General features: G+C 38.9%; 1 protein-coding gene across 1 annotated transcript in view; it reads right to left on the bottom strand.

Moving 5' to 3' along the window:
- KAT6B (lysine acetyltransferase 6B) overlaps positions 1–25,052 on the bottom strand; it is a 183,228-nt gene that overhangs the window by 18,051 nt on the left and 140,125 nt on the right. The window contains 2 exon segments of the mRNA XM_032608381.1: positions 19,663–19,756; positions 22,850–23,011. Coding sequence (XP_032464272.1) covers positions 19,663–19,756; positions 22,850–23,011 — 256 coding nt within the window.

The raw sequence follows: 25,052 nt of genomic DNA, 5'->3' as shown, positions 1-25,052 counted from the left end.
GCTACACATATACATATATCCCCATATCCCCTCCCTCTTGCGTCTCCCTCCCACCCTCCTTATCCCACCCCTCTAGGTGGTCACAAAGCACCGAGCTGACCTCCCTGTGCTATGTGGCTGCTTCCCACTAGCTATCTATTTTACATTTGGTAGTGTATATATGTCCATGCCACTCTCTCACTTCGTCCCAGCTTACCCTTCCCCCTCCCCGTGTCCTCAAGTCCATTCCGTATGTCTGCATCTTTATTCCTGTCCTGTCCCTAGGTTCTTCAGAACCTTTTTTTTTTTTTTTTTTTTTTTAGATTCCATATATATGTGTTAGCATACGGTATTTGTTTTTCTCTTTCTGACTTACTTCACTCTGTGTGACAGACTCCAGGTCCACCCACCTCACTACAAATAACTCAATTTTGTTTCTTTTTATGTTAGCCGCCCTTTAAAATCTCCCTTCTCAAAGATCCCACCAGCTCCTCCGCAGACTGCTCTGGTGCTGGGCTCTCCCTCAGTCACGCAGCGGGACCACTGGTCTATCTTACTGCACACCCCCGCCTCTCTCCCAAGTCTAGTGGAAGAGGAATGAGGGGAAGCTGTATGATTGGGGCATGATGTCCCTGCTGCGCTGTGTGTGCGTACGCACGTGCATGCAAGCCTACAAGACCATGCTGGAATCTACCAGATGAGTTCCATGATTCTGTGACCAGGCATGGCCTCTCTTGAAGGGGGTGGTCATTTTGTGTGTCAGTCACTCAGGGAAAAGGTAGGTATTTATATGAACTCACGAAAACAAACTCATAAGCAGGGCACCAGGAGGCAGGAAAGGGGACTCTCCTCCCTCTGTGGTGCCCTTGTGTTGAGGAGGGTGAACATCTGTGAATGAGTTCCTAAGTTGGGGGTGACTAGGGCTAGAGACAGACCCCTGTGAGACAGCCACAGGCCAAAGATGAGTTAATGGTGTTTTATAACCGATAATCTAATTGAGTGAGACTACATCCCTTTATTTCTCCTTTTTCTATCTTCTGGTCTAGCCCAATGGTTCTCAACCCTGGCTGCACACCAGAATCACTCAGGGGCTGTAAAAAACTACAGATGTCCGTATCCCACCCAGTCTCAACTCTTGCCTCTCAAGCCACTCTGGTCTCAGATGTATTAGGGGGTATGTTAGGCAAAGGGTCTTGGGGACTATACCTTGGCCAGAATATTAAGTTGGGGTGCAACACCAATCCCACTTCTCCATTTCTGTCTCCCCAAATGGCTGTGGTTGTAGCAAGCAGAAGGTGAATCTTGGGCGAAACAGAGACCTCTATGAGCTGAGGCCGGGAGGAGAGGGTCCCTTGGCTCTGTGATAGACTTCACAGAAGCTTCACTTATTTAAACATCTAACTGAGAAACATTTGTTTATGTATGGCATGTCCCACACCAGCAAGGTACTTACTGGTCTGGTGTCTTAGAACAATATAATTTTTCTTTCTAAGAAGATGATCGTGTATGAAGTAGATTCAGTCTCTCAATTTTCTTGTTAGGAAAACAAGGCACCTCTGACAAGGATAAAATGATGAGGGAATGAGAGATGTTATACTTTGTCAGTATCACTTATTCCCAAACTAAAATCATTTGGGGAAGGCAAGAATTTTAAAAAGTATCTTTCCTTAAATATATTTGGGAAGTAACCAGATTCTTCATGAGGCCCTTGCCTATTGCAAATTAAGTAAAGCTCTGAATCATCACTCAGAGGCACCTCTGGTTAGGTAACAGCAATACAGTACGGGTACCATGACCTCTGAAGTGACAGAAATTAGAAAGACATGTCAGAAGAATGCCCTCCTCTTTGACCTTTTGTAGGTTTTCCACAGTTCAAACCACTTTTAAATTCTGGAAAGTTTTGGGAAAAACAAATTTACCCCCCCAAATTTTTTTACGATATACCCCCCAAACTTTTTTACGATGAAGTAATTTGGCATTTAAAAATTATGTCCTTTCTTGTAAATAGGCAAAGGTCCACTTTGGAGATTCAATCTGAAAAACGATTTCAGAAACTAATTTCTTCCAAGTTGAAACCTGGAAAAAATTTTCATATTTAAGTTACAAAATCCTGGTAACAAGAATTTATCTTTGAACAGTTACAACATTTTAAATACCGCATTAAACCCACACACGCTTCAAATAAAGCATCTCCTCTGAGCAAGTAACTGTATGTACTCATAATACTTCACCTGTGAGACCATTCTCCTGTAAAACATTACAACTGAACTCTCCTTTAAGTAAAGTACTAAAACCAAAAACTGGAGTTTCTTTTGACCACTGAGGTTCTGTGGTTCTGGGGGCGTAGCTGAGATAGTTCACTGTCTGGTTTAATCCTCCTGGCCGACTGAGGAGGAGCATTTAAACCAACGTGGACACTGGCCACTGATTTCAGACCAAGTTTGGAGATAAGACAGAAGAGCAACTTGCCTTTCCATTTGCTCTCCCACAACTCCCCTAAAATACTGTGTGTGTGTGTGTGTGTGTGTGTGTGTGTGTGTGTGTGTGTGTATTTACCTGCTAATCCTGGGTGATAAGCTTTCACACAGCAAACACAAGAATACAGCAAGACTGAAGAAAGAAAAAAGTGGGAAGAGAAATCTCTCTAAAATTTTTCTTTGCTTTCAAAGTACATTTCAAAAGGGATTTGTCAGTCTTTGAGACAACTTTCTAAAATCAAAGCACGGCCTATCTCTCAATCTGACTGATCAACTAATGATGAAAATGCAAGGCAGAGAAACTATCTCTAGTTGTCCTCAGGTCATCTAGACAAACAGTCCTATTCTGCTGGTCTACAGAAGTCAAAAACTTCTCTTTTCATTTATTTTTTATTTATCTCCTATAAGCTTTCAAACAGGATTCGAGGTAAAAAGCCTCTGGCAATAAATTGGTATCCCCACAGGGTTACCGATGAGCCCATTCTGACAGATGCGCAGGCTTCGGAGGGTGGGGTAGGGAGCTGGGCTGGGGTGAGGTATTCAGTCAAGTGACTGGCTGGTTTGCCAGTGGACTTGGTATCATGTAGGTATCTAGCCGTTAATCCTATAGGGATCTTAAAGCCCAAACTGGCTACAGTCAGATGTTAGCTGTTGGAAAAACAAAAACCTATGCAATATCATCACCAGCAGTATGAAAAGACATCAGTTTTTACCCCTTCAGTTAGTGGGTGATACCTTTCTCAAAGTTCACTGTTTAGATTGGCTCCCAATTCTAGCAGTACTTAGAGCTGAGACTTCAGTAACAATATATTAATATTACCCCCCATAAGCCTTTATACTCTGTGGTCACTGTTAATCAAAGAGCATCCATCCAACTTTCCAAGCGTTGGGATGGTTTAGCAGTGCGTTTAGCAGCTGAGCGCCCACTACGTTCTAGGCACTTTTCTAGTTAAGTTGTAGACAGACACTCCATTTTCCAAATTTAATAAGCAAAAAAGCTCTGGGAGTTTAATTTGTTAACCAGTATGCAACTGTTGAACACAAGAACCACAAACTACGTAAATAACAGGAACTCAAATAGGCATGTTAACAGCTAACGTTCATTTTTAAGAATCAATTCAATATGCTACATGTAAACAATCAATTACACTGCAATCATCATTTACAAATCAAACTATGATGCGGATACTCATGGAGGTATATACAACTAGGTGGAAGTATGTGATTAAGGACAAACAGATTGAAACTGTGAATTATATAACTGTCCCTTGTAATTACCCTGCTTGAGAACCAAAAGAAACTTCCTGTATAATTTTGCAGGAGAATGTGGATCGAGATATAGAATTGCTTTTTATTTGGTTTTAACCCTTCAACAGTTATTTAATTATGTGTGATGAGGTCAAAGAAAGTTTATGCTTAATTTATGAAAAGTTGGCAGGGAGGTATTTCAAAGTGATCCTCTGAAAAGCTCCAGATTATTCACGAAAACCGAGGATTTCTCTTCCTTTTCAAGAAAGATTTATCTAAATTATTTGGTAAAATAAACAACATTTAAAACAAATTCACAGGCATCATTCATTTTATTTCCTCTCTAAATACATTCTTTATGGTCTGCAAGCTTTTAACTGGATGTAACTGAAAGCTGCAGGGGTAGAAGGCTGTCAGAGCCCTCAGACGCGTCTTCTGCTTTGGTAGGAAAAAAACTCTCATTAGCTTCCTTAAGTCATGGGGAAAAGCTCCAACACTGGGCAAACCATAGGGCAGGACTTCTAATCTATGAACAGAGAATCATCTGCTTCTTAAGAAGGAGGAAGCCTGTTTTTGCAATAAATAATCAGCAGAACCTTGTTTCAGCATATTTTAAGACACTCTAGCCTTTTTCTTTCCCTTTCTTAAAATCTAAGTTTTTAACATCTTTTCTCTTCTGTAAGTGCTGTTTCTAGTGCCTAAAAATCTTCCCCAAATATTAGAACTGCTGAACACCTAGCATTCTAGGTGGAAGGAAGGGCAATTTCCTACACTTACAATGTCTTCCCGTATTGCTTTCCCTAATTTTGGATAAAAAAAAAAAAGGAAGGAAGGAAAGATGGAAGGTAGGAGATGGAGGGAAGGAGGAAGAGAGGGAGGGAGAGAGGGAGGAAAGAGAAAAGTCCCAATGCTGCAGTGTCTCTGTATCTCTTTGGCCTTTCTGTTCCATATTTTCTCCTCAGTCTATCCCACTTCTGCACAGCTATTCCTTGTCCAAATCCTCTATTTTATCACCTGTATTAACACACAGTCCTTCATTTATGTTTCTCTAGGTTTAAGAGTGGAAGTGTAATTTACAGGTATGCTATTTTTCTAAAGGACTTGACTCAACACGTGAGAGGATATGATTCTAGTAAATTTCAGTACCTTTCCTTCACATAAAAATGATTCTGCAAAGTCTGACATAAAGGTGATACCAATACACCAAATACCCTCGTACTCATGTTTCGATCTCAAAGCAGAAAAGGTGAAAAACTACATCTTTTAAAAACATCACTAATATAATGCCACCAATAAATAAAAAAAAGTTTTCCAGTTCTAAGAGTTACAAAAATCTAAGCCCTAAAACACACGATAGGGCACAACCTCCTATTTTAAGACCACCACTTTCTTTAAAAAACAAACAACAAAAGCAAAAATAAAACACAGATACAAAAACCTACATTAAACAAATATATACAGCTTAATGGATTATTATAAGACAACCACCCTTATAACCATACTCAGGATCAAGAAATAGAAGTTTGCCAGCTATCCCCAAAAACCTCCCACCTGTCCCATCCCGTTCACCCCTTCTTTTTCCCTCATAAGTGACCACAATCATGACTAATAGTAATCCCTCGTGTTTCTTTATACTTTTATCACCAAAATGTCCCCAGGCACTACAGTATAATCTTGTCCATTAAAAAATAAAGAATAAGGAATGTCTTTTAAGTCTCTTTTAATCTATGAGTTCCCCCCTCCACTCCCTTGTTTTCCTTATAATTTATCTGCTGATGAACAGGGGCCATTTAACTAGTTTCCTAAATCTGGATTTTCCTGATTGCATACATCCAATGCACTTCAATTGTTTCTTTTTCCTGTTTTCCTGCAAAATGGCAGCTGGATCCAGAGGCTTGATCAGACTTGAGTTCGATTCACTGGCAAAACTACAGATGATGGTATGTTCCTTGATCACGAAGCATATAAATTCTGTCCCCCTTTTTGCAATGTTTGCTGCTGCTCTTGTTCAATGTCTAGATCCATTAATTCACTGGCCAAACTGCAAAATGTGATGTTTTAATTCTATCATTTCATTTCATTTATTAGCTGGAATACGTTTATAAAAAGATGCTTGCCTTCATTTACTATTTGGTTACCTAGTAGTATAGTTCATATAGGAAAGGCAGGTTAAATGCTTTATTTACCAGTTTGCAAGATAAGATACTAGTTCCCATCATCCTCTTTTGTTTGTTTTAAAATGTCATCATGAATGTGTGAGGTTATACATTTGATGAGTTTCAATTAGTTGCAATTGTTACCTTTATTATTATATTTAATGTCTAGTGGGAGCCTCCTCAAGTTGAATCCTGAGTCATTTTGACAAGACCCTAATATAATTTTTGCCTCCTTGCTGTCTAGTATGAAACAAAGGAAAACTCCTTTACAGAAAGAATTCTCTACATCATTTTATTATTTATTTATTTATTGGCTGCGTTGGGTCTTTGTTGCAGCGCGTGGGCTTCTCAACGCAGTGGCTTCTCATGTTGTGGAGCACGGGCTCTAGGCACACGGGCTTCAGTAGTTGTGGCTCACGGGCTCTACAGTGCAGGCTCAGTAGTTGTGGCGCATGGGCTTGGTTGCTCCGCGGCATGTGTGATCTTCCCAGACAAGGGCTCGTGCCCCCTGCACTGGCAGGCGGATTATTAAACATTGCGCCATCAGGGAAGTCCCTCTACTTCATTTTAAATAATGGTTCAATTTGGCTCCCGAAAAGGACATATGCAAACATATTGGATATAGTGAGGTCTACTTATATTACATTTTCCTCAAGATTTCAGCAACACTTCTTTCAATACCTTCTGCTGTATTTTTTTCAATGTGGATAAATGCATAACTGAATTACTTTTAATCCACCCAACTATTTTTAAGCAGTTTATAAACACTAATTTAAAACAATTTTGTTGAAAAAAGGAGCTCCTCCATGATGTTAATTCAAAGCAGGACTCAACATGAATAAGTATAAAACAAGGTTTTTATATTGGCAAACATGAAAATGTAGCACTAATATTAGAGCAGAAACAGATTAAACACAAATCTATGGGGGAGAAAAAAAATCAGATTTCTTTCTTTCTTTTTTTTTTTTTTTTTTTTTTGGCTGCACCGCACAGCTTGCAGGGTCTTAGTTCTCCAACCAGGGATCGGACCAGGGTCCCCAGCACTGGAATAGCAGAGGGCTAACTCCTGGACCGCTAGGGAATTCCCCAGATTTCTAACTAGTATTTTCCTAACAGAATTCTAAACAAATGCAAGAAAATTGCTTTACCCAAAACAAATTGATATTAAAAAATTACTACCTTACAACCAGCTGAAATTAGAAATATATTATTTAGAAATACCCTCATGAGAGGATGTTATCAAACTATTATCTTAGAAAATTCTACTTCAAACATACTACTACAAGCTGGAAAATATGTTTATGGGGAATATAGTTCCCTTGAAACCAAAACTAGGTATAGCACTAAGTTCTACCAATCAGAACAAAATCTTTCTTGCACTTGGTTTAATAATGGAAAAATGCTTCCCTTGCATGTATCTTAACTGGGAAAATGGAAACGAGAGTTGGAAGCATTTCCTCCTCTGCACTGATGGAGCCCCCCACACATGGCATACATGGCGGGGTGAATCCTCGGTGTGTCTATCCACTTCCCTGTGGGCAAGAACTGGAGCATTTATCCTAATGGTCTCATCACCAAGGCCAACTCTGGCAGAGCATGTTGACTGACGGAAAGGACAAAGGGATCAATGAGTGGAAAATAAACAAAGACAGAGAGGAGATCTGAGATCGAGCACCAATTCTGTCATAAGCTGGCTGGGTGAATCTGGCAGGTGTTGTCAGTGACACAAAGAAGAGGACGAAGAGGACTGACTACATTTGGGGATTCATTTATTCACTCACTCCCTCAACAAACCTTTTGTGGGCTGACCTCCTACGTGCGTGGCATTGTGCTTGTGGTTTGGAGTTTGGCAGTGAACACGTCCTAGCCCCCGTGATGGTGTTGCCAGGATTTCCCTTACTCCTTTTTTTTGGCCTCGATGCACGGCTTGTGGGATCTTAGTTCCTCGACCAGCGATTGAACCCGGGCCCTTGGCAGTGAGAGCATGGAGTCCTAAACCACTGGACCGCCAGGGTATTACCAGGGTTCCCTTTACTCTTGAAGGCTAGGTTTCCTCATACTAATTATTGGAGTGGAATTTGCCCAGTAGTGGGTTTCAAAACGACTTGCTGAAAATGCCGGTCAATGTTAGAAATCTAAACAGACAAAAGATTTGTTAAAAAACAAAACAAAACAAAACACCTGCATGCCAAAACTTGAAAAATTCTCAGCTCTGTAGGCAAAATGGTAGCTGCAGACCGTATGTTTCATATTTACAATGTTTTCATTGAAGCAATGAATACAAACTATTCTATAAGAGCTATTTATTTGCTCTTATTTATGACAAGCTTAGTTTAAAAAAAGATACATAAATAAATTGTTAGCTGCACTGCCTCATGCAACTCATTTCAATATATTCAGTAAAAGTCACCCTCTGAATAAATCACCAAGAGCTCAATTTTCAACCTTGATGTTATCTTTAGCATATTAAAATATAGTGTACTTCAGCCCAATGTAATAAAGCAGTCATGACAAAGGCTTCTAGTGCAACATATTATAATGAGAAAATAAGGAAAAATAGCCATTTTCCTTATTATATTATAAACTAGGAGCCTATTAAAATATATGTCATCATTATACTTGATTACACAGGTCAAAACATGTCTTCTAAAACCCAGCAGAAGTCTGAGGATACAGCTGCTGGTTCTATCTTCCAACAAGTGTCATGGTGGAGGTGGGGAAGCAGTTATTTTCTCAGAAAAGGCCATAAAGGACTCGAGCCCCATTTCAAAAGCATAACTTATTATTCTTTAATGGTTGCCTTGCCTGTGCTCACCCGGGGAGGACAGCTGCTGGGAAAGCTCTGCAGAGAGAAGCCTTCTTGACAGTTTCCAAGGACTAAAGTTGGAATTCTCCTTCCAAAATAAATGCATGAAGAAACGAATTATCTGATAGAAGTAAGGAAAAGATAAGTGTCTCTTCGACCAACTGTGTGTAAATGTGAATTCTGTCACAGCTCTCATTTCTCTGCCCAAGGTTTATAGTAACTTAACGACAGCCTCCTTTCTGATGCAACTTATATGATCCTAAGATAGAGGCTGCCCTTGAACAAAAATACCAGACCTCAAAAGAAGGCAGGGCGTACCTGACATCATTTAGAAGTAAGCAAACCAAATTAATTTGGTGTGATTAATTATGTTCTAATAATATAAAATTCTTCTTCCTAAGAATCATGTGTGTGAAGAGAAAGTACATTAAGAAAGCTCTTCCAGAGGTAATTCATTTAACATTTATTCAATATATAATATTCAATATATAATAAGGACCTACTCAGTGCCAGGCTCTTCCAGGAGGTGAGATTACAGCTGAGAACAAAGACTCTACCTCCATCATGGGTAATAAACCATGAATATTTAAGACATATGCAACTTTCTAAATGATTTTGCACTTACTCAGCCTAGAACATGTTTTTTATGGTCAATGCCATTGAAAAAAGAGAAAATTATTAAATAAAAATTGTATAAGTAGGTAAATACCACATGTCAAATGTACAGCTCTTTCATTCAGTTTGCTTAACTCCTCACAGGAGGTCAGAGTGTTTCAGTCATAGATCATGTACCTAAGACACACTGTCATGGTCTCTCAGAACACATCTTTGATGCTTGGCTTATGGGGCTCACAAATGGGGGAAAGTGAAATATTTACCCTGCAGCCTACCCAACAGAGAGTCGATGCCCCTAGGGAGTGCTGCATGACTTCTACCCCACCAGGGAGAAGACAGAATTCATATGCCTGCCAGGGTAAAAGGATAAGTCTGCTCAGGGTGAGGTGACTGGCACCAGAGCTATGAAGTTTAGCACCATCTCTGGCTACCTGGACTGGTTCCTGGTTCACTTGTTGGAAAGTGTAGCCCTAAGTCAACCACAATGGCGCAGAGATGCCCAGAGACCCTCGCTAGAGCATCGGGTGTCTCACCAGGGCCTGTCAGGCTAGGACCCAGTTCCTGTGGGCTCGCCCTGATGTTGTACTCAACTTGCCCTCCGAGAGAAGCTAGTGACTCCTGTCCAGTCTTGGTTCTTTAGAATTTACGGTAAAACGTGGTACACTGGAACCCAAATTTCTAAATTAAATTTAGAAACCAAATTTCTAAATTAAAACTCCTATTTACTGGGCTTCCCTGGTGGCGCAGTGGTTGAGAGTCTGCCTGCCGATGCAGGGGACACGGGTGCGTGCCCCGGTCCGGGAAGATCCCACATGCCGCGGAGCGGCTAGACCCGTGAGCCATGGCTGCTGAGCCTGCGCGTCCGGAGCCTGTGCTCTGCAACAGGAGAGGCCACAACAGTGAGAGGCCCGCGTACCGCAAAAAAAACAAACAAACAAACAAACAAAAAACCCTCCTACTTTTTATAGGAGATAGGCCAGTCAGGATCAAAAACTCGTTCCAAAAAAGCAATTTTCAGGTAGGATGAAATTACTCTAAATCTTTGCTTAACAGTATTCTTAAATTTTATTTAAATTGTGTTTTGAAAAACAAGTTTGTAAGTGGTAGCTCTTTTAAAGTAATCTACTGAAGGCTGTTAAAACCGGAAGTTGCTAGCTGATAACCTGAGATACTGTGAAATGTATTCCTCTATTTAGATATACAATATAACATTTAAGCTAGTAGCTAGCATCTAAGATACAGGGGAAGAAGTTTTCTCTTTGAGAGAGTTAACATGATTAGCCTCTCAACATCACACCCTTCTAGGCAGAGATGCAGGATGTGACTTTCTAATTCTGCTTGATGGACCTAGAAGGGCAGAGAAGTAGGGAGAGCAGGAAAGCAGAGAAAAGATGCTTTCTCATCTAAGTGGTGCTTCCTCAAGAAATCAACCAAGAGTTATAAGGAGGCTAAAGGAAAGACAAGCTTAGGTCTGGACTCTCTGAAGTACCTAATGAAGAGATCTGTGTCATTAGAACCAGACCAGCGAAAGAATGAGGGCGTGGAAAATTAACCCATTAACTGTCAGTGAGAGTGAAACTAGATATTAAATTGTACCCAGAAGCATCCTTCCATAAAAGTTTATTGTATTTCTTATTTTCCTTAAGTCCAGGTGTGTGTGTGCACACACACCATTCTTAAGAAATCGGAACAAGTACAAGGACACTGCTAACCACACTGCGACGTGACCAAGTTCATAACTTGTAGGCACAAAACTGGGTCATCTGCAGCCATCTTCTAGCAGCACGCACTAATGACAGACTCAGTTTGTAAACAGTATACATTCCCCATGAAAGCCAAAGTGAAACCTCTCAACATATAAGATCATAGAAAAGAACAGCAAAGGGGATTTCCTAAAATGAGTGCCTAACTCATTCCACCACTCCTAACTCCTCTAGAGTGAGTTCTGTGCCATTAAGTACAACCCTGACACATCGTACAGTATTTTAATATTGAATAAAGAAAGCCAAGAACTGAAGCTGCTTACAAACTTTTATGATTAGCCTACAAATAGACAGTCGTTTTTAAAATGACTGAAGGTAGAGGTAACTGACAATTTATGTAATTGACAAACTTGTCATCTGTATACCAGTCTCAAGAAAACTATAGATTTATGTTTGTAGACTCTTGGACCCAACTGTCATCTACCCTTTATAGCTCCCCTAAGAGGAAGTCAAGTCTGAAACAAAGAAGAAAAAGTTAATACAAGATTTAGAATTCTTATAATTCAAGTTAGTATGTTTTATTATTTTAAATTAGCAAAGAGTATTGAATTTCATCAAATGCCTTTTCTCAGTTTGTACTAAACAACCCATCTGGTTATCACTTTTTGTTTTCTCTTTGATTTTATCCATCAGTGCTCCCCTCTCCTCTTTCCACCAATGCTCCAGTCTCTCTAGCTTAGAAACAAAAACAACCTACAGCCCTTGACAGTCGAGCTTTTTGAATCTACTTCTTTAAATTCCACGTATACACAGTCCTCCAAAGTATACTTTTTACACCTTATCTTAACCTTCTTCTCTGGGGCACTGAACAGTGGCTGGGGAGTGACCTTAGACAAGCTTCTTAGTGTCTCTGTGACCTGCAAAGAGATATGATAACAGTAACCAACCCTAGGGTCTTTGCAAGGATTAAGCGAGTTAATGTGTGTGATTTGGGTGACAGTGCCTGACACATAGTAAGTGCTCTAGAAATGTCAGCTATGATTATAAGTACCATTGTTGTTGAAATACTGACCTCTTTTGGCTTCCCTGACACCATTTTTTCTCTTGATCCTCTTCCTACTTCTGGACGCTTTACAATTTTCTTGATGACTTCATCCTCTATTAGCCCCCGGAATGTTGGAACTCCAAGAACGCCATCCTCAGCCCTGTTTCTCTACACTCTCCCTGGGTTGTCCTCATTCACACCTATGGTTTCAACCACTATGGCACACCCACGATTCCCTGTAGGCTCCCCCTACTGCATACCCTTACTGAACTCTGAACTCCATGGGAAGCTGCACATGGATGCCTAAAATCACAGCAAAGGCAACGTGGCCAAAGCTGCACTCACTACCTTTCCAAGCTCAGTTCATTCACTTATTCAAATAGTATTTACTGAGCACCACTAGGTGCCTGGCAGAGTTCTACCTGCTGCAGAACGAACAGGAAAACACCTGCCTCATTTCCACACATCCTCATTGCCATTGCCCTACATCAGGCCTTCCCTGACTCTTGCTTCTTAAATTAATTTGCTTTTTAGTTACAACAAAAGGTATAAGGAAATTAAAATTGCCTGTAATTCTAATTCTAGAGTTAATATGGAAGTGTATTTCCTTTCTTTCTGTCCATATACTATTTACATAATCGAGAACATATTATATATACAATTTTGAAAGCCACTTATTTATCATAAGTATTTTCTTATTTTATTAAAAATTCTTCAAAACATAATTCTCAATGGCTAATAATATTCCATTATATGAATGTACCGTTCTCAGGGGAATGGTTCTCTCTTACCTTTGAATACTGAGGGTATTCTGTTTTTGTTTTTTTTTCTATTGTCAGTAGTTTCCTCACCCGTACAATGAGGTTAAAATAAAAGCACACATCTCAACAGCTGATGTGAGGACAGAATGAGTCAGGACTCCTACGACAGTGACTGGCACATATTAGACACTCAGTAAATGTCAGCAATGTTGCTGCCCCCAGTGATTTTCCTTTTCTGCACATTCTGTGTTCATGTCCTCTGCTCATTTTTCCATTAGGGTTTATGTTTCAACACTATCAAACCTTTACTTTTATATTCATTTAAATACTATAGGTATCAAAACTTTGCCTGGTATATTTGTTGCAAACATCTTTCCCATTATGTTTACTTTTAAATATTAATACTTTTTCCTACATAGAAGTTTTACACTTTTATACAGTGAAGTTTATGTATTTTTTGTGTGACTTCTTTCATTCTTTTAATGCTTAGGATGTCCTTGACCATCTAAAGATTAGATAAATAATTAGATATCCTTTCTTCTACTTTTTTTCTTTTTAAAAAAATTATTTATTTAGTTAGTTAGTTTTTAAATTTTTTGGCTGTGAGGCATGTGGGATCACAGTTCCCCGACCAGGGATCGAACCTGCACCTCCTGCATTGGAAGCGCAGAGTCTTAACTGCTGGACCGCCAGGGAAGTCCCCTCTTCTTCTTTTTTAATGTCTTTATTTTTTATTTTTGTTAACCCCTAAGTCTTTAATCTACTTGGAGTTTCTTTTGTTGTTATCCAGACATCTAACATGTTTCCTTACATGGCCATGCTTTTGAATATGTTGTTTCCCTCAGCCTGGAATGTTTTCACTTTAACTTCTCATGCCATGAGCTCTCAATATCTACTGTAGAAATATACTGCCCAGCAATTGATGGCTTGTCACACCCGGCAAGAGCTATGTCTTCTTCATTTTTGTTGCTGGTATATAGCAGAGTGTAGACTAAGGTGCCCCAATCAAAAAATGTTAAATGAAGAGGTAAGAAATGAATCTTCTCATCCTTCTCCATTATCCAGTTTAGAATCTGATAAATGCATTTACACAAACACACAAGTAAGTGCTGATGCCAGCCTCTTTCACCATGACCTGGCACAATGTCCTGCAACCTACTGCTGAATCAGCTGCTTTCCCTGAGTCTCTCCCAGGTCAGTCAAGGAGCATGGATTTTGTATCCTGCTCCCCAGGCAGGGTTTGAGCTCTGCAGACTTGAGTAAAAGCTTGTTATCTGCTGGGCAATGGCCCAGCCAAGCAGAGTCCTAAAAAACTGAAAGTATATATAACAGACTCTCACCGCTCTGTAAGAATGTATCAGTCAAAATCTGCCCAAGCTACTTACTATAGCACTTTTAAAATTGTGACATATTGGAAACAACCTATATGTCTATACCTAGGAGACTAGGTGAATACAGTACATACATCCACACACTGGAGAACTATGCAGCTGTAGAAGAAAATAAGAAGATCTCTATGAAGTGGCATGGAGTGATTTCCAGGATATATTCTTAAGCGGAAAAAAGCAAAACGTAAAAGACCGTCTGTAGTATGCTACCTTTTGTGTAAGAAAGGAGGAGAAATTAGAAGACACACATCTATTTTCTCATTTGTACCAAAAGAAACACAGGAAGGATAAACTAGATACTAATAAGATTGGTGACGTGCAGGAAAGAGTCAGGAATGGGACTGGGGGAGGGAGGGGAGGAGGGGAATGGCACTTGTCTGAGTATACCTTCTAATATAGTTTCAACTTTGAAAATCATGTTAATGTTTTATAGTCTTAAAAAAAAAAAAACAAGGATAGAGAAAAACTAAAGTGGATAACAAACAGAAACAAATAAGCCTAACTGTATTTGAAATGAATAATATAACCTCCCTGAAGGGGGAAAAATTAAAAAGAACTAACCTCACTAACATTTGGAAACAGTACTTTAACTAAAAGTACACTCAGGGTAAAGTCAAAAAGCGCTACATACAAAAACTGACCTCTGGTTAGGAGGTTTGTTTTACACAGTGGTATGAGCTAGCAATTCTAAAACTACTTAATTGTGTATTCTAGGACTGAGCCCATAAATAAATATATTGTGGGTATGGAAGTCAGGTTTCTCACTATCAGAGAAGAGAGTTACAAATGCAGAAATATGGAAGGATAGACTAAAACCTTGCAGTGGTGTTGATCTGGAATGCTAAGAAGTGGCTGAAGGATCAGAATGTCAGAAGGACACAGGAGCCAGCTTGAAGCAGTTCCCACTGAATAAATCTGGGGCAATGTAACATCAAAATACACAATGGAAGCAACAGGTTATAATCCAAAGAATAAAATAAAAATCCATGAGTAGTCCATAATTATATAAATTAAAGACTAATGAAATAAATGAATTATTTAACTAAAAATTAATAAAGGAAGCTCTTCCCTACAGCAAATGTCAACAAATAAGTAGAATAACAATGGGATTTAAAAAATCACCATTTGGCAGTTACCAAAGTAATAACGATTTTTAGCTAAGAATCATAAATAAATGCTAAAAGTATAGGTAAAAACTGGATGAGAAACAGGATATTACATAATCCCGAAGTATCTTCTTACCAGATATTTACTGATTACAAAGGGAAAATATAGTTATTTTACAATGAAGAACCTGAAAGGTACCACCTCAAAAGCCAGTGATGGGGACAAATAAATGATCATGTAATCCTGCTAAGAGGCACTGAGGAGGACCCAGCAGCACTTCTGTGTATTCCTGCCCCAAAAAATCGAGAACTTGAATATGACATGAGAAAACATCAGACAAACCCAAACTGAGGACACGTACAAAATAAATGGCCTGTACACTTCACAAAATGTCAAGGTAACAACAAAACAAACAAAAAAATGACTAAGGTATGATTCCAGATTACTCAAGAGACATAACTCAACATGAGATCTTGGACTGGGGAAAAAACATTTCCCCCCCCCCCCACCGGAAAAGGGCATTAGTTGAAAACTGGCAAAATTTGGAATTTGAACAAGGTAGAGAGATTAGATAATAGTGCTGAATTAACATTAACTTCTTGGTTTGATAATTTGTGGTTACATGTGAGAGCATCTTTGTTTTTAGAACAACACTCTGAAATAGTAAGGGTAAAGGTGCTATAGGTCTGCATTTACTCTCAAATGATTCCGAAAAAGAAATACATCTCAATATGATAGAGAGGGATGGGAGGGAGTGGGAGGGAAATAAAAGCAAAAAGCAGATGTGATTAAATGTCATATCTGGGAAACTGAGGTAGAGAGTCATATGGGAATTCTTGGTGCCATTTTTATAACTTTTCTCTAAGTCTGAAATTATTTCAAAATTAAAGGAAAAATAGTAAGCTGGATAAGGCATTGCTGGGCAGCTCTGGCAGCAGGGCAGGGCATGGCCTAGCAGGGAACACGCAGCTGCCCCAGGATCCAGCAACACCCTGGGAGAAAAGCAGCTACTTGCCTTGTCCTGGCGGCTGGGAAGTAGGAATCACAAAAGTTTCGTGGAGCGGGGGCTTCTCTGAAGTTTTGACATGCCTGGTGGGGATGGAGAATGGGTGTGTTTGTGTGTGTGTGTGTGTGTGTGTGTGTGGTGTGTGTGTGTGTGTGTGTGTTTAGAAAGAGACGGGGAGGACTTTAAAATTTCTGACTGAGGGAGAGAGGGAATCTCAGAAACAGGAGAGAAAAGGAGATGGAGTATCAGCTTCAACCCATGACAAGTCACCTCCTTCCTCTAGCCACTTAAGTTTTGGGCAGAGTTACAAAACCCCTGAGTTGGTTTATGAGCAGATTGGGAGTTGGTGCCCTTTAGTCACTCCGGCAAAGCTCTGCAGATGACCTCCTGGGAAGCCCTGCTCAGACACATCCCAGACAAGCTGTCCTAGGAAGATACAGACAACAACATTATTCCAAGGACAGCATTTGGTCCTGGGATGAGCATTCCACCTCTTGACTGTCCTGGAGAACAGTGTTCAAAGCTTTGGATTCACAGTTCTTTATATACACACAACACATCATTTTTCGCTCATGTCTGTGATCCAGTGTGCCAACGGGCAGCTGGGCAAAGAACAGCTTTCCTTCTGTCGGTATCTTGTTTTGGCTTCCTGAACCAGCAGTAATTATAGACAAAATAAAGATTTCCTGCCTTACAACTTTCTTTGAATTACTGAAAATACCTCCCCGACCAAAAGACCCTCAGGCTCATGTACAAACAGAAATAAAATAAATCTAACCGTTAAAAGGTTCCTTTAAAAACAGCAGATTTAGAAAACCTGTAACCCCAGTTATCTGTTTTTCCCTGAGTTCTGAAATGTAAGGTTGACAAGGATTATGCGAGGTCATGGGGTTTATCTCCTACTTCTGCAAAAGACTGGATCTAATCATCATAGAAAAGATATTTATCTACTATTATTTTAAGTAACCTCCAAAGAGGAGATGCTATCAATTTTTTCAGCAGCCTACTCTATCTTCTTTAAAAACCTGTGTAGCCAAGGAATTATTTTTTCGCTTTAAATTGAATTTCTGTTGGGTTTACACCAGTCCCCATTTTCTCTGAGTGCTATAAATTCTTTCCCTGGTTTTTCTCTTCTCTGAAGAAATAGCACCAATTCCCTTTCAACTTCATTCAAATCATTCATCATATTCCTTAACCCTCTCCAGTGCAGGATGATACCAAGGGTATATGAAAGAGAAAATCTAAAATGACACCTGTAGCACTGCATTGCCTGGATGCACCCTAATGGATGGCATTTATCATGATGGCCCTAAGCCATCCAGATAGGTTCCACTGTGTTCCCTAGTTCATGTTTTAAAAAAACAGAGTAGACTCTAATACAGTTTTCATTTGAAGGGAATGTCTTTGTTCCTGGGTTGTTATTTTATGCATTAAGGCCTCAGTACCAGATCACACTGTACAAGTCAGACGTTACTGTATTTAGAGACTTGCATTTTTACCTGGTAAGTACCAGTCCCTTTTAAATTTTAGGTGGAAAATTATCGTGGGCAGTGACCATATCACTTAGGAGATTCAATACAACTTAACAAAAATACATCTAATGCAGATTATTGAGTGCACTGTCCACCTGAATACAAAAAAGGTATCCAAGGAGTTGACAGTAAGTTGGAAGTATGACACTTAGATCAAATAATTACCACAAAAGAATGAATTGAGTCTAAGTGCTATACTGCAGAGATACGCAGCAAAGAAGAGAATGGGATGAAACTCCAGGAGGTGGGATCAAAAAGAAGAGGCTCCTGAGCTAGCTCTTTAACAATGGGTAGGATTTTGAACAGACAGAGGCTGGAGAAGGAAGAAGTGGTCATTTCAGGAAGGGACTGCACAAAGAATGGAAGTATGGGAACCTGCTCAGAATATTTGAGCAAAATGGAGATTAATATATGAAATAATACATGAAAAAGCCTAAAACATAGGCTGGAACTAGCTGTTTGGAAAGATCTTGATTCGAGCTAAGAAGTTTGCCTTACTCTGTAAGCATGCAGATACTACCCAAAGTTTAAGGCTCGAATGGCTGCTATGCATACCAGAAATTATAGTATTTAGGAACAACTTGTGAACAGTGGCCCCAAAAATCTCCAAAACAACACAATTGGATTTGCCCTTAGAACTCATTACAACTAGGACTGTAAAGTAAAAATGGTAAACTTCTGGTAAGATGGCCCTCCATGGGATGACTAGATCAAGAAAGAAGAGTAAGACTAGGGTAACGAATTAAATAACTAGAAAATGCCATCTGAAAATGTAAAAATAATCAATAAAGATACTTCAAAAAAGAATATCCTTCAATGTCAATAAATTATACAAATCCGTCCAAAGCTGCTATACGGTTATATTTTACACCTAAACTTTAACATTTCAACATCTAATAATATAGATTTAGACTCAACATGTTACTTCATGGTTTTCCTTGAGGACATTTACATTTTGCTTTTGCATCTGATGTACCTTATGAAGATTACATCATCTGCTATATTTTCCTTCTTTCAGTTTAAAATCTGGTAATGAAGAAGCACACAGTTCCTAGCAACAGATTTTTACAAGTGATTATTATCATGGGATATCCCGCCTTCGTGTTATCTGGATACTTTGAATCCATTCTCGAAATGCAGCCTTAATACTACATTAACACATCCAGTATAATATAAACAGGGAGGAAAAAAACTACCAATTTTTAAAAAACATTATCCTATGCGTACTTTAAAATAGTATTCCGATCTTCACTGAGGAGACTCAGAAGATACAAATGTGTATAAAAAAATATTTCTTGGGCAACCTCTAGATACGAACACTGTAATAATTTCTGTAATAGAAAAGGGAAATTAACAAAACAAGATGTTTATTTCTACCAGACAGCCAAGAAGGATAGGCTACCTAAAGAATTGTTTTTCTGAAGATAAAGATCCCTTTCCTGCTCTGTACTGCACAAGATTATAGGCAAAATTTTAGAAAGCTGAAAATCCTTTTAAATAACAATTCCTTTGGCTTTAATCACAAATAATTGCCTCTTTTGGTGCTAATGAGCATGAGCCCCACAGAATGGAATGTAATTCTGCTGGTTCATTCAGGGTAATGGCTTTGTGAGCTGGTGACACTGCCGAGAGATGGAGTCTCAATTTCCTAGAGTACAATAGTGAGCAGCAGTACATTTTTCACTTGAGGAAGATTTTCTAACCTATGTAAATATAAGTAGTAAACCCGTTATCTATTGATAAAAACAACAAAGTAGGTTAAATAAAGTTTTATGTGCTACTCTCCTTTAACAGCCATCAGCTCCCTGGATCATGAAAGTAATAAAGTACTTCACTTACTGAAATCAATGAGAAACCGTCCAAATCCTTGCCTCTGGTGCTGGGGCATGATCATTATGCAGGAGACGTTATACTTCTGCTGGCAAAGCTTTTCCTGAGGGAAGGAGAGACAGATCAAGTATGTCAGAGCACTGCTGAAGTGGGCAATTCCCTGCACCTGCCATCGTCCTTGTACCACGGTCCACTAAGGTGAGCCAACGTGTTAGGTCAGGATCAAGCAGAATAATCCTACCGTCCTAATCAATCAAACTATCAGCTAACAACAAACTACCCACTCCAGGCATGCCTCTCAATTATATTTTATTCTTGAATGTCAGTACCATGAAATACGAATAAAGAATCCAAGGAAATGTGAGTCAAATGAAACAGAACACAGACAGTATGGAAGAAATGTTTTCCGTGCTCAAACAACCTGGGAGATGGGGATTAAAAAAAAAAACAACATCCCGAGAGTCACCCAGCGGGGTCAGTTAGGAATATTTTGCAAAAGGTCCCAGTGAAACTAAAATACTGTATGTGTGGGTAGACTTACACAAATACATTTCTCCTATGAGTAAATAAAGTAAAAAGCTGGAGAAATAATTAATCTGCATTTCAAAGTAGGACAACAAAACAAAAATGACAACAGCAACAAGAAATCCCCAAGCCTCCAAACCAAAGTGGAGGCCAAAATATTACCAACAGTCTGAAACCAGGAGGAAGACTGGAAAGAATATGGTGGGAAATGGTTCTTATAGTTCAAGAAAAATTTGCAATTTTCATGGGATATGGCATCAGAGCAGCAATATTTTCTTCAGGGTACATAGAAGCCGCCAAAACCTACACAGGGGAGATCTGGAAAAGGCTTTTGAGGTTGTGAATGCTCTGGCCAAATATAAACCACAAATTAGATTGACCACAAATGGTACTAACCACACCAAAGAATTACTTAGGAACACCCAGATCTTTAATGAACCTATTTGAAAGATCACAGGAAATGGTTGTAGAAAAAAACCCTACAGGGCAGAATTAAAGATTCCTTTGTGAAAAAGATGTGCTCCTGACTTTTGCACATTTGTAGCTGTCTGTGGAGTCTCCAAGAAATGAGGAGAAAGAAATGATGTGTGTCAATTTTCCTAAGAAACTGGATTGTCCATCACTGGCTGTGCACATCTGCGGCAAAGATTCAAATAATTAGTCTATTTTGCAAAGTCAGACAAATGGGTCACAAATCTAAAAAGAGATGTACTCTGGGTTTAAGGATTCATCCTTGATGCCGGTCTTTTCTTTGTCCCAAACTATTCTTACCTGTACACGATTTTTGGAAATCCCACCCAAGAGTTGTCCTTCCCCCACCCCAGCCCCTGCCCCCTGCCCTTTAACACATTACTACAGCTAAACTCTAATCTATGGATAAAATAACTCCTCCTCCTTTCCTTCCTGTTTTGAGTCATCTATTATGTGCTTGGAAAGTCACATGCATGTAATGGTTTACACTGAACTTTTCTAGATCATCTTGGCCATTCTCTGGCTATAACATCTAGAATTTGGTTTAAGTATAACCCCAAAGGGCCATAGTCCTTCACACTCCAATTGACATGTTAGAATATGGTTTAATTTGAGTCTACTCTTTTAACATGGCTGTTTTTTTAGATTAATTTTTGTTTTACTGCACTGCCAAAGAATATAATAGTATTCCGGGTATAGTAAGAAATGATAGTAGTTGCTGCCATACTATAAAAGAAACTGACAAAATGTAAAAACTTTATCTTGTTCTAAGTAAAATGTTGGGCTCCCTGGGAGGAAGAGAGGCAGAGATTTGAACCCCAAGAGTTACCAAGAACTGAGACCCAGAGGCCAACTTGAGACAAGGCAGGACAACGGCAGCAGGCACCACTGAGCATCTGTTTTTAAACTCAGATACATTTAAAGAAACACCATTTTTGCACAGGAAGGACAGTTATAACCACTATTCTTTTCAACTCTTCGGAGAAAAAGATGTTTACACATCTATACAGAACGTAAAATGTTTAATAAGTTATATAGATTTCCTAGTTATTGTTTCACCTTGTGTTAATTCTCTATCACCTTTCGAATCCATACTTATAAAGTTAACTTTCTTCTTTTTCGTTTTAGAGCTTTACCAAATATGTGGATTAAGACGTTGAGGCTGTTTTCCACGAGTGCTGTCACTTATTCCTATTTTTGTTTATGGTCTCTGGATTGATTCTTAAATTTAGAAAAACTTCCGTATGCAAAGGACCTTCATATATATTCTACCTTTTGATCTTCCATGAAAATGACACTTCCATTAGGCATTCCATTTACATTATGCAACAGTAGAGTCAGTGAAATTCACTTATCACCCAACATGCACACACACATCATAAAAAAAATAAGATACAGGGTTTGGATCATTTTACCTTCTGCCTGGAAGTCTTATAATTACCATCCTGGCATATTAAACTATTTCCTAAGTACCTAAGAAAAGTTAAGGTCATTACCTGGTAAATATCTCCAAACTCAGATTTCGTTTATTACATATGAGTTATTGTTTCTCAGAAGCCTTTGAACAGAAGAATGTGAGAGAATTGCTCTGAACCAGTGAAAAAGACAAACTATATCCACTCACTATGTCAAGGGCTCCCCTGTGTTAACAGCTGGAGATAACTTAGGCTTTCTAAAGGTGGGGCTGCTTTAGATCTTAAAACAATAGCACAGAGAATAAGAGACAAAAGAGTAAAACCAGCCATTATATTAGCTTAACTGTCCAAATGCCAATGTTCTAACTCACTGAGATACTGATGATCACAGAGGAAACACAAGGAGGAGAAATGAAAATTATCTTTTAAATGCTACGTTACATTGAAAGCTTCATGTTGACACCACTTAGGGGGAAAAGGGAAATAAGCTTAACATTTAGAAGATAAAAGATGCTAGGTGGTCTGCAAGGCAGCAATTATAACGTTATGTGAATGCTGACAGTCGAAACAGCAAACAGTGCTGAGGTCCTTTACACACTTCCTAGGCACGTTGCTTATTGTTTTTTGTTGTTGTTTTTAATGAGCTCTGAATAAGAATCTGAGCTTTTCAGAAACATGTGTCACTTGTTCAAATTAGAGTCATAAAAAAGCCCTGTTTGAAGAATTGGGCTCTACCAAAAACATTTTGAAAAAGAAAATGAAGGTCATACTGGCTCTTGTTTTACCTTAGAGAAGTATCCAACCAGATGACAGCCCTTTTCATCATTTTTTGTAAGGACATAAAAAAGGAATGGCTCGACATCATAATACAACGTTTTGTGGTCCAGGAAGAGCTTGGCTAACAAGCAAAGGTTTTGGCAATAAATTTTGCTCATATTCCCATCAACCTAGCAAAGAGAAACAGACAACATTATTTAACATAAAAATACCACCAGAAATAAAATTGTTTCTTTTATACGGCATTTTGGAAAGTATATAATTTTATTCCCAAATCCCAAACTGAGCGATTAAAACACTCCATTAACCAAGTATAAAGTTTACCAGAAAATAGCTGTCATTTGGCAAATCAGAATTCTACCTTTTCTCTTAAATTGGGGTAAATTTTAGGTAGCTTAAATTTCTCTTTACACTACCTGAAGAAAGGCCACACTGCTAACAAAGAAGTAATTTTTATTTGCAATTTATTACGAGTAAAAAATGATTAGGCAGGTCCTCTCTGTTTGAACCAAGTAAATTGGAATTAAAGAAATGTAAAACGATCAAAATACTGCTCGAGGAAGTTAAACTTTATGTTGCTTTCAAAAGGGCTTCACATAAAAATAAAATAAATAAACTCTATTATCCTGATTCCTTAGAAGTGTGGATTAACAAAAGAGGCTTCCATTTTGGTTTTATTCCAAGCATCATTTTAAATATAATTGGAAAAGATAAAACTTCTGTGTTGGGAATACAGAGAAAGTGAGATGAATTTCAACCTACAATAAGTACCATGATTACAGTCTACTTCTCTTCAAAATAAAAGAATCAAGCTGTGATACTGACGGCTAGAGACAGAAGGCTAGGCACAAATGTCAATTTCTTTGATCAAATGTAGTTACCTGTTGAAAACAGAAAGCACAGCAGATTCTAGAATTTCCCTAGCACTTTTCTTAGGGGAAATGGATGTTTGCTAACCAGAGCTCTTTAACAATGAACTTGACCGTTCTCAAGTCTCCTGTGGACCATACAGGTTCTCATACTGCAAATTATTTTTAGACTTCGTATAACTATTTCCCTTGGATGAGACCTAGGTCCCACACATGGCAACATAATCAAATATAGGCAAGGGGCACAGAGGATACAATTCTCTCTTTAATTAAAGGAAGTTTTTATGTATTTGGGAGGATGGTCCTTTTGGAAATGGTAGCATATTACAAAAAGACAGAGATAGATGTAGGTATCCCTGAACCAGAAAAACAGAGAGATGACAATGCTGAAGCAAAATTCTTGTCAGTTGTGAAAGGTCTAAAATGGCATGCTTTCAAGAGGGATAAATAAAAGATAGGAAAGTAGTAATCTGTGATTATTATTCATTTATTTTATAAGTTACTTAGGACACTGCTAAGAGAAAATCTCCTACATGCTGTACTCTTAGTATTAACTCAGATTCTAGAATAGGGACCTTGGCACTTATCCAATCCAACTCCTTCAATAATTTTTATGCATAAATTTTACAGATCTGCTTCTGATTTTTCCCCTTTCATCTCTGTATGGTCCCAAAACACCTACCCTGAAATAGACCATTCTTATCAGGCTAACAAGACTGAGTCTCTCTTACCCCTGAGAAGACTCTCTCTGGATTTATGAGAGTTTCACCCCCTCAGGCAGAGTTATACTCATTTATTTAACAATTACTTAAAGCCAACAATGTGTTTCACCCTTTGAGAAACAATGAGACAATGATTTTCATTTTCTTTTGGTTAGAAGAAAGCTTCCAAGGCATTAAGAAAGGTGCCAAAAGTTAAGTGGAACTTGTGACATTCATTAATTAAGGTTCAACTGAGAGCAGCTCTGTTGTCTAAACCTGTTGGGGCTGGCCAAGTAGCATCCCAACAACAGGATGACAGCGACTTGCATTCGGCTTTCTCGTTAGCCCAGTGGCCCTCACTGGGGGTGACTTTTGTCCCCCAAGGGACATTGGCTATGTCTGGAGATGTTTTTCGTTGTTCTGACTGGAGGAGGTGTGGTGCTACTGGCATCTAGTGGGCAGAGGCCAGGGAAGCTGCTAAACATCCCACAATGCACGGGATGCCCCCTACACCAAAGAATCATCCAGCCTGAAATGTGAACAGTCCCCTGGTTGAGAAACCCTGTGGCTCCTGTTTAGTAAAAACGAACATATTACCAAATCTTCCTAGCAACAATACCCTTCTTCCTTCAAGCTTGCTG

Source organism: Phocoena sinus, chromosome 16 (genome assembly GCF_008692025.1).
Source record: "Phocoena sinus isolate mPhoSin1 chromosome 16, mPhoSin1.pri, whole genome shotgun sequence".
Lineage (NCBI taxonomy): Eukaryota > Metazoa > Chordata > Mammalia > Artiodactyla > Phocoenidae > Phocoena > Phocoena sinus.
Note: the sequence above shows the minus strand (reverse complement) of the source record. Positions and strands in the feature narration are given on the sequence as shown.